General features: G+C 43.4%; 1 protein-coding gene across 3 annotated transcripts in view; it reads right to left on the bottom strand.

Moving 5' to 3' along the window:
• scara5 (scavenger receptor class A, member 5 (putative)) overlaps positions 1-10,691 on the bottom strand; it is an 80,735-nt gene extending 70,044 nt beyond the window's left edge. For 2 of the 3 annotated variants that reach the window (XM_037087244.1, XM_037087246.1), the window contains exons 1-2: positions 10,358-10,691; positions 3,907-4,028 (exon numbers count right to left, since the gene is read on the bottom strand). In XM_037087244.1, the coding sequence (XP_036943139.1) occupies positions 3,907-4,018 (112 nt within the window). In that variant the 5' untranslated portion in view covers positions 4,019-4,028; positions 10,358-10,691. Of the gene's footprint in view, positions 1-1,068; positions 1,704-3,906; positions 4,029-10,357 lie in introns of those variants that run through there. The other variant, XM_037087245.1, reaches the window with a different exon arrangement.
• Positions 10,692-11,144: the final 453 nt, after the last annotated feature.

Here is an 11,144-nt window from a genome sequence, read left to right as displayed (position 1 = left end):
ATCTTTAGAATTTTCAAACAATGCGTTATCTTTACAAGGTCTCATAAAGCCTTTGAGTTTAAGGATAAACACTAACAAATAAAATGAACAGGAAGATTGTGCCTGCATTTGGGATTAGCTGCCACACAATGGATGCATCAAATTAGACAGTTAACTAACAATAAAACCAGTCACAATGTTAACAACAACTTTCAGGTTGGAGGTCTTAACATGATGTTAACTGGAAGTGGAAACGTCCAAATCATCTTAAATGCAAGTTGAGTTTACTTAACACTAACAGTTAATCCACCGCTGTTGGGTGGATATCAAGCATGTTACATTAAAACCTGGACACAGCGTTGGAGACAGAGTCCTGTTCATTCCTATGAAAGCTCCTCAGTCGTGCATGAAGTCAAAATGGCTCAACTTCCCTGTGAAAAAATTACCTGGATCATCAGCCTTATGTGGAGAGCGTGGACACTACAGAATTCTGTCAATTGAGCCAGCTAACTTCTGGTTTAGAGCCCGGCTAACTTGATTGAGAATAAAATTATTTAATCCCTTAACTCTTCTAGATTTCATGGCCTGAATGGCTCAAATTATGACTATGAGATGCATCATTTTGCCAGGGTTGTGATGCTCAAAACATGCATCCACCGTTTTAAAAGGCGCTTCTTTCTCAATGTAAGCTTATTGGGCCGAAGTGCATCATGAAGATGTAATTACACGGTTTGGCCACTATGAAAGTTGGCACTCTTCCTGTGGGTTTGGTTGATATCAGCAACATTAGCAAAGCAACACAATATGCTATGTGAAAAAAAGTACAGCAATACGTCAGAGAGGTCGAAACATTGTGTTAGCCTATATATCTTTACACGTTACAGTTACAGCTGAAAATGACAACAGAAATAAAAACATTTGACAAATTCACATATTTCTGCAATGCAAATTAAATGCCACATGTCTTTCCAGAGGTAGTAGCTGCTAGCATGATTCCGTCTATGCTAACTTTATGCCCAGGAAGAAATGCTAGGTTGCTAATACAACTTAGTTTCCCAACACAAGGAGGTTATATTGTAACAGACGCACTGTTGAATTCATTCCTTGTACTTATGTCCTGTGTTTCTGGCGTTGAAGGACACATTTGTTTTGATACTCTTTGGTTAGCACGGATTTGGTACAGCTAACCTGTTTGGAATGTTGAGACGACTGAAAATCTAGACCTTGTAGCGGTTGCTGGGCTACAGTATGACCGGTTTGAGGGCGGGGTTTAGGGAACCTAAACTGTCACAAAATATCAATAAAGAAATATATCTGAGTGGCCCACCAGTGCTCTGAATATCTTCTGAAAAATCTTCTGAACATATTAAGTTAACAGGCCCAGGAGATGTGAAATCTGACAGGTGTCCCTTGGAAATCACTGTGTCCATTTGACATTAACATTATGATGATCTTACACCCGCAGGGATATTATGAGGTTATAACTATAGTCAGTCTTCCTGTGAGCAGTCATGATGTTGGCTCATGTCTGACTTTAAAATATAGACTCTGATTGTGCAGCGAGGCCTCACAACGGTATGGTTTCATTTGGACCATGACAATCTGTCAGTGGATTGTTTCTGATGCACACACAAGCACACGCACTTTCCCTCTATGATGAAGCACACACACGTCGCTCCAGCGTAAAACAAACACAGCTGGCTCAGATGTGTGTGTGTGTGTGTGTGTGTCATATGGATGGAATGTATAGAAGCACAAACTGCACTCCGAGTGAGTCTGCCTCTCAAGTTTAACTTGTGCTGAACTTCAAAACCGGAGCTCAAGTAGAGAATCATAACATTGTTTTCTTTCTTGATGATGTTTAGCTCTCCAGCGTTTTTGGAAATGCACTTGCTGTCAAAGAATTAGATGAGAAGATGGATCGGATATCACTTTCCTAGTGCCTTTAAGATCCAGTGTGAAGGATTAAGAAGCAAGTCTCAGATTCCAAAACTGCTGTGGCCCAGATCTGCCCCACACTCGACATGTTCCTCTGGCCCAGTTCTGGTCCACTCTTGTTGGCTAGATCTGAGCCAAATTCTGGATCTGGTCCACATTTGGGTCAGTTCTGCTTTATTGGGATCGCACTTGGCTTGACCTTTTATTCAAAGAGAGAAACCAGAAAGCAGAGGACTGTGGATATACATCTTTTTCACATCATTCTTGGAAATACAGCCATCTTGAAATCTAGAATATGGGAGAAATCATGGGATGTCCTCTTTCTTTTCTGGGGTCTCTTCTTATGAACAGTCAATGAGAGTGATGTCTCCCACCGATGGGCTCCACCGCAAAATCTAGGACGTCAGACGCTAACGGAGGGCCCAGGCCCTGGCTTGCAAGACACTGAGCCCCATTTCTGTGGTTTTCACAGCACACTGCAGCGAAAAACAAGATGTTTCAAAGATGTTCTTTGACGCTTTGGAGTCTTTCCAGTCCACATTAGCAGGACAGAGGAGTCAATATTTATATATCACATAACTGTAAACACATTTGGAAATTAAATCATTGCTGCACTGTATGTTCTGACTCATCGCCGTCTGTGCTGTGGTGAACATACTGTACTGTTTAGACAGAGAGGCTGGATTTAATAAACAGATTAGATGGGGATTAGCCAACTTGGGAGGTTTTTTTTTTTTTTTTTAATGGCAAACTTGGAGTCGTAACAATAAATGTTGACCCCATCTGACACATATCACCAGTCTGTATACCTCAAGCAGGCCCAGCATGAGTCAGTTGCTGGCACCACCTGTGTGTGAATTTATAAGGGCAGGGCGTTGTTCCTGGTGCTTTAACTTTCCAAATCAAACACACATGTGCCACAGATTCCATAAAAGTCAGGCAGTGGCTCTGTATTTCCCAAACAACACAGAAAATGCTTGAAATGCACTAATTTGTGTGTATATTTGAACGTTAACATGTCATTGTCGAATTCATTGTAATGCGCTGTTATAATCACAAGCGAGACCGCGGCGACGAGGCTCACGTTGGTGCCACAGTTAACAACCTTTACACCAAATTAAACTCTGATCTTTCTTCCTGGCTGAACACTTTTATTTTTTTTACCCACAGTGCACAGGGTGTTTAATCGGTCCTTTAGTTGCGTGAAAAATGACTGGCTCGCGCTCTTACAGAAACCTCCCGACCGCTTTGTTTCCCCATCGCTCTCCTAAACCCCCAAAGAAATAAACTGCAACCGCGGTTGGGGAATATCTCCTCTAATTGAACGAGGTGTGAAAATGTTCCAGGATTAGAGAAGCTGGACGAGGGCGATCTTTCTGATGTGTGAGGCCATTGTCCACTTTCCATTAAAATGTCAACAAATTCTCCAGTTAATGTTCACTTAAGACTTTCCCACCGAACTCGCAGAGCTCTGGGTCGAAACCTGAGAACACCAGACGGTCAACTGTGGATGTGTAGCAGCTGCACCTGTATATTTGCACACGCACGCACACACACACACACACACTACAACACACAATTGCACAGATGTTGCTCCTGGACATTCCCGGTAGACAATCGTAGAGAGAGGGGAGCGGATGCCAAGTGGTGACAGCATTGCCTCATCTTGTGTGTGTGTGTGTGTGTGTGTGTGTGTAAGCCTATTTGACCTGAGTCTGTATTGGTTATTAGTGTGTGTGTGGGTGTTTCTGTTTACATACAGAAAGAGTTCTGCAGAAAGTCCCTGAAAGTTCTGAAAATCAATCATTACGTGAGAGAAGATCATTTCAGATTTCTGTGCCAGAATAGGGTTTAATAAACCAGATATTTTTTTTTTTTTTTTTTAAAGAATAGCCTGGAAATTTAGTCAAGAAATTTTTTTTACAACTATTACAAGACACACGTTTAGCTCAGTGCTCCAGTTTACTGCTGTCAAACCCTCGTCCTTACCTTCATCACACAGGTTGAGTTTGGACAGGTTGTGTCCGTCGTAGGCCTCCTCATACATGGAGCCGCTCTCCCTCTCCTCATACGTACTCAGATACATGGCCTTGTTCTCCATCTCCTCCTGACTGAAGAGACAAGATACACACAGTGAGATCTGCTGAAGCTGGTATACATTATAAGATGTAGCATCAACAAGACCAGGTCAAAACCTAGTATATGGCCGGAGCATGTCTGGTTCATGGTGCACAAACTGGGTCAAGTCATTACTGGGGTAGTCGGTGGAAGAGCTTGCAATATGAAATCCTTGCTATTAAATGCAAAAAAAGCTAAAAAAAACCCCAAAAAACTGAGGGGATGGTCGCCAGAACATTTTTTGGGACATTTTTAAGATTTTGTGACAGTTCCAAGTCATGTTCCTGTGACAGAACCAGGCTATCCAAAACATTTTTCCAACACTTTTCCTAAGCCTAATCAGGTGGTTCTGTGGCTCACCAGACCAAAAGAAAATCGGACCTAAAGAGAAGTTTTAACCTATGCATGCTTCATAGAAATGAGCACTGCCTCCACATATTCTGGAGATAAGTTTGACAAATATAGGTGCTTTAATGCAGCTGCAGCACACTTTCCCTGCATTGTTTTGGGTCTGCCTGTCCCTTAAGAGGCACTGCAAATCAATACAAAGTTATTCGCAGTCACTAGCTTTATTCTATGTCTGAGTGCTGATGGGATAGTGTCTATGGACACTGCTAGGACCCACAGCTCATTAGGAGTCACTGACTTGTTTGATGAATATGAAAATAATGTTAATTATGTGATAATAATCAGATCCAAACCACATGAACAGCTAAGTTCCAGATGTTCAAAATTCTCATCTCAGATATAAACACTCCTTATGGCTTTGGGTTAGACACATAGTGAGGTTTAGGGTTATGAAGCGCACTCTGCCATTGAGGGTACGACAGGTGTACTGGACAGGTATAGAGATTTAAATGAGTGTGTTTGTTTGCGTTGGTGCCCTCTAGTGCTGCGACACAGTTGTGAGAGCTCTGACTGTCTCAGTTGCACTTTTTGAGTCACGGCACAGTCAGACACACAAATTATGTGTGCACACACACACACACACAGTCGCACACAAATGTAGATCCAAGCTAAACAAACAGGAGGAAATCCTCGTGGTGTGAGCTCTGTGGTTGTCTCCAGACCAGCGTTATGTGATTTGTTTCTTCCGCCAACAGAGTTGGACAGCGGTTGTGTTTTTGCCACATTTCATCTGTCTGCTTGCCTTTAAGCAGGATAATAAAAAAGGAAGCCCTGAATGAATGTGCATAAAGCACTGCAGAAAGGTCTACCACAGGGCGAGAAAAGAGCTTTTTCATCTTTTATATAAACTACACGAGGAGTGTATGTGGAAGTGGCTGCTGCGTCGGCAGAGGTAACCCTTCATTTAATGCAAACTACATTGAGGTGCTCAGTTCTGATGGAGACAAACCGCGACTGCTCCGACAATTTTTCCAAAACATGCTACAGTGTTTGGACATCAGCCCAAATGGAAATGGTTGCTCAACAAATACAGAGCAGATAGCCACAAAGTGAATCCATCCATTCACACATCCCTTTTCCACCATTTATCCATGTTGCGCTGGCAGCAGAAGAAGTGAAGCGGCCCACATCGCCACGTCCTCCAACCCTTCCTGGGAGGTACTGAGGTGTTCATGGGCCAGCGTGTTCCAAGCCTGCCCCTTGGTCTCCTCCCAGTAGGATCCTGAAGGAATCCTGATCAGATGCCCAGGAAAAGCCTCAACTAAGCCCTTTCAACACAAGAAAACAGCTGCTCCTCGCCGAGCTCCTCATCCTGTCCGTCAAACTTGCGGACTTGTGGATTTCCTGCACAATCAGTGAGGAGTACACTGGGCTCACATCACATGGGAAGGATGGCAGAGTTGGGGGAGATTCTCTTGCTGACCATGAGGCATCCACGTTTGCTCGGCTTTACAGAACTGCTGTATTATTAAGCATCATGTCAGCTACATGCAAGCTTTTTAGAAAAGTTTCCCAGTTGTCATTACGACTTAGGTGATTTGGAAACAAAACCAAAAGGTTAGAGTAACGCCCACATCACTATGGGCACTGCTCAGATCTTCCAGTTGAAATAAAAGCGTACCCTTCAAATAATTACCTAAAGTTTTACATTTGACAAATAAAACATAATGATGAATACAATGCTAGGGGTAATTGATAATCAGAACATTTCAAGTTCACTGTTTCAGTGCACTAATGTCATTTTAGACATTCAGATTAACTATTTAAGAGATCTGCAGTGATGAGACATTTTCGTAGGACAACCCTGAAGTTAGCATCGCTGTGGGTCCCTCCAAAGTGAGGGATTTGGTATTTTTCCATTGGATTTTGTATTATTGGAAACTATTGTGGCAAAAAAAAAAAAAAATAATAATGTCATTGGCACATTTTGTTCAGCACGATCATTTTCACAGATGAACACCATGATTTTGATTTTATGATTTTGGAAGTGAAAACCTGGAAGTGAAAAGCTAATATTAGGCTATGAACAGACTACATCACGGTCACATGACTTCAACATCACCAGAGGAGTCTTTGTGCAGCAGGATGACGTTTATGTCCAAGACAACTTCTGTAGTCTAATGTGTCTCTTGTTAGCAGCTGCCTTTTTTAAAGACACATTAATGCCTTTTCATTCAAACGCATGGTATGTACTGACATTTTTATGTCGCAGAACAAAAAAATGATAATATCTTAGCTCAATGACTTCAAGACAATAGAACCGGAAGTGTGAAAACGCCAACTTGTTTCTGGGTTTAAGACTCTACACTGCAAAATAGTCTGCCTCCACAACGTGTATCGGCATCCGCCATAAAATTCCAGCAACCGGTCGGGCTCCGTTGCCTTACGCAGCTGTGATGTAGGCATCTCGAGTATTTGAGCACATATGGATTACGAGAGGTGAAAAATGAAGAGTGCTCTGACAGATACGGCCGTGGCAGCGTTCCAACATATACTCCCTTTCAAAATCAGAAGCTGAACGGGCACATAAATCTGCTGAAAACATTCAGCGGGGGAGGAAGCTGTCTCAGGAGCCACTTATCTTCACAGGGAGCGATTCAGTCTTCAGCACATGGCTGACAGCGTCATCCGAGCAGGTGATGAGTTTGCATAATCTCGCGTGCAAATTTATGGCGGCATAACTCCATTTTTGAGCAAAAGCAGATTGAATTTCACATTTTGTTTGTCAAGGCTTTAGCTGACAACGAATCGCAATCAGTTTCTCCCCTCATGAACAATGGACTATTTGCTCTGAGCACGTTTGCTCCTCTAGTTTGGGGTTTGGGTTAGTTTCCCACGCCACACATGATGTAAAACAAATATGGCTGCCATATGAATAAAGTGAAAGGGATCACAGAACAAATAGATAAGCCTCGTGATGGAGAGATTGAGTCGGACGTCTCTGAGGGATAAAATTAAATCTGCAGCGGCCAGGAGTCAGTGGGTGTTAAACTCCCAGAAGCCCCGGTGGCAGATTTGTGAGTGTTTGACAAAGTCGTTAAAAAGCGCTCAGTCTGGACTTTCTCATTGGGGGGGTGGGGGTCACGTTGACATTTAGACTGGCAGGAACCATTATGGCTGCTAGGAGATCCCAGTGAACCCTCCGTACTCCTGCATGTGTGTTTGTGAGGTGAGTTATCTTCTAATTACATTTAAGTTTGGCTGTTGTTAACAGCTTATCGCGACTCAGCTGGGCTCTGCTGGTCAGCGCCAACAGAGGACGGTGGGAAAGCAAAGAGTCACCCTCGGTCAGCGCAACTGTGGACAAAATAATAGGAGCATCAGTGTCAAGTCTAAAGCACGAAACAACAAAAGCAGGTGGACTCAACAGAGACACTTCCAAATCCTCCAGGAGCAGCATGAATGTTTGGCGGATGTACGTGACTGCAAACCACAGATATGCTGAAACTTTGTCATTCACTCTGCTCAGTTCTACACATTTCTGTTGCTGTGCTGGTTAGGCAAGGTTTAGGCACAAAAGACCCCGTGGTAAGGGTTAGAAAAAGATCATGTTTTGGCTAATTCTGTTGCCACAAACACGGCTGGAAATTGTCCTGATGTTTTATTGTTAGTTAGTGCTTACAAATGTGGAGACCCTGAACCGGTCAGGGTCCATATTTACAGTACTTGTTGGGCGGTGACCTCTAGTGGTTGGTAATTATTACAGCTGCAAAGGAGGAAGTGAGGCGAAGTGGTTTAAGTGGTTTAGAGAGGATGGCATGGATGGATGTTCAGGTTAAACAACTACACGATTTTTAATCCAGTAGACCTGCCTTGGTGCCCAGTGTGCCCACATAGGGCAGTGATCGTGCTTTATTCCCTGCAAAATCTACCAATTACAGAATTATTGTTTGCTATATATATGTGAAGGGGATCTTTAATAACATTTTGAAGCCATATCTGAACCGACCTTTTTGGTGGAAAATAGAACATTGCATTTTCTTTTTTTAGCCTCATTCAAATTCTTTCCAAATTCCAAAGTACAGCGCACTACGAGGAACTTTCAGCCGGTTATGAAAGTCTCACGTTTACTCTGATGCCTCAGTATGACCGACCTGAGCTGACAAGACCATCAGCCATAAGACTGACTATTTCTACACAGCTATACCTGATGCCTGTCAACAGGTCAGAGTCCAACTCTACCGGGTCAGATAAGTCACCTCATAAGATTAAAACATTTTCTTAAGGCTGAGGGTTGACAGGGTTATTGGCTGAGGAGTCTAACCACCTGAGAAAAGAAGCTGTAGTCTGGTGGTACGGCACTAAAGTGAAGTTTAGTCTGTATTTCTTCATCCACATGCCCTCCAGGATAAACAAATATGAAAGTTCCTTGTAGCAGCTTTAAGTATCAAAAGCAGAAGTACTTGTTCTGCAAAGTGCGGCATTATCTTGCTGTTATTCCTGAGGCATTTACTGCTGCATCAGATCAAAGTGGAGCCGGATTTAACATCTTCATTGGTCAAGGGGCTCCCAATCTCAGGCTCTGACCCTTCCACCGGGTCACAGGGTAACTGAGATGTCACAGGGAGATGAATGGGGGAGGAGCAAAGAAGACACAAAATTCTGAAACACAAATGTATCTAATCTTTCGACTGAGTTGAGTCTGAAGCCCTTGTTTACATGGAAGCGTGTGAGAGGTTAAGAGGGGAAACGTTTCTCTGGTGGAAGTGCTGACAACTCAGAGAGACATCTTTAACGTGACAAGGAGCCTCAACCGGACACTGCTGCTTCGTGAGAGGTCACGAGACAAGAAAGGCTCCGAACCACTGCTCTAATCTCTCATAGATTGTAATTTCTAAAAGGTATACTATATGATTTTCATGCTCATTTGAAAAGCACACAGAAAACTTTAACTAGTTGCTTTCCACAACCGCGGCTGACACATGGGACGAGCGAGGCAGACTGTGGCTGTTGGGTGAACTTGCAGTGTGAGAGAGAAAGAGAGAGACTGGTGAAGATTCACTCAGCGAGACAGGAAGTAATTATCTTGTCATGCGTCGTCGCGAGATTTGCCCCCAACTGAGCATCCGATTGTCTGCAGGTCAGGGGGAACCAGCCTGTGTGGTCTGTGGCAGAACCGCTAAAGAGCATGTCCAAAGATTCAACAGAACAAGCAGCTCCATACTGTCAGTTCACACAAAAACACGTTTAAAAGTCAGTGCACGTCTGATGTGACATATTCAGCCATGTAATTATCAGAAGCAGGGAGCTCAGTTGGAGTCCCCTGAGGGCACCGTCTCCCTCCAAAGCCCTATGGACAAACCTCCCATGTCATCGCTCAATCATCCATGTGCAACATTAACCCATTTCTCTCAGTTAATTATAGGCAGAGATACTTCACCCATGACCGCTGAAACACAAAGCAGCAATTTTCCTGCGGATGAGCTCCACTGAACGTGCACTTCCTGTCCTGTTAGTGAGCTCTGTATCTGCTGTCAATCTGAGTCTAACCGCAATAAATACTTCACAGATGTCAAACAGTTTGCCACCTTTAAAGGTCAAAGTGTGACTTATACTGAACACAGCCTTACATCATGTGGTGATTTTAGCGCTTAGGTGCTGAATAAATCACTTTAACCTGTTGACTCTCAATGCAAAGAGGCATTAATCACTAAAACACAAGACTTTGCAATGTTCCTTTATGAGTAACTTTGCTGGCATGCGACTAAGAGCTTACTTATGTGGCTTTTTAAATACCAGAGCTCCCCAGTGGACTATACATCTTGCATGGCAGGTGACACACAGTCTACTGAAGTCTAAAGCAGGTGCCAGCACTGCACAATCAAAAGAGAATTTAAAGCACTCTAAGTAAAGTTTAAACACTCAGACTGAGATGAATCTAGTAGATTAAAAAGTCCCCCCCTCTCTCTCTCACCTTGTCAGCTGTCAAATGGGAGAAGAAGTCACAGCTCCACGTTGCTCATAATTCCCCTGAAGAAGCTGCCTCTGGAAGCTGTTACTCCAGACTTTTCTTTCCGATCACTCAGTCAGCTGTCAAACTGTCACCCAGCACTGCATCAGATGAATCGCCCAGTCAGAGGGAGACACTGCAGCAAGCACCCGTCACAGACTGACAGACAAGACGGCCAGACAGTCAGCAGCTCTGCATGTAAAGCCGACCGAGCTCAGTCATTTGCAGTAATATACCCACAACATCGTCATGTGACCATCACAAAACTCCAGCTGAAGTTTGCTGAGCCCGCTGGACGAGCAGCTGCTGGAGAGGCTGAGAGGAGAACAAGAGGTGCTGTGGCGCCACCTGCTCTACGCTGGCGCCCTCTGCTGGCAGCAGGGGGTACACCAGTGGGCAGGATAGGTTTATAAGGACTCATTTTATTTTAAAAGTGACAAATAATACACACAGAGAGGACAGAAATGTTGTACAAAAAAAGTACCCCAAAGTCATACTTGAATAAATTAAAGCTGAAGTTTAAATATATTACATTGGTAAAAGTAAAAGGAACCCATATGAATAGTACTTGAGTTTGTAAAGTATTGCAATTTTCAGTTACTAAAAAAAAATAAAACTAATGGAGTAAAACGTACGAGGATTATAGGTCCAATCAGCCACATCAGCTACAGTCAACAACAGCAAGGAGATGAGCGAAATTCCCCAGACTGCACCCCCCTCAGCACCTCCAGTTCTCACATCCATGCATACG

The sequence above is a fragment of the Acanthopagrus latus genome, chromosome 22 (genome assembly GCF_904848185.1).
Source record: "Acanthopagrus latus isolate v.2019 chromosome 22, fAcaLat1.1, whole genome shotgun sequence".
Taxonomy (NCBI): Eukaryota; Metazoa; Chordata; class Actinopteri; order Spariformes; family Sparidae; genus Acanthopagrus; species Acanthopagrus latus.
The sequence above is the reverse complement of the archived record's forward strand: the minus strand, read 5'-3'. Positions and strand labels throughout refer to the sequence as shown.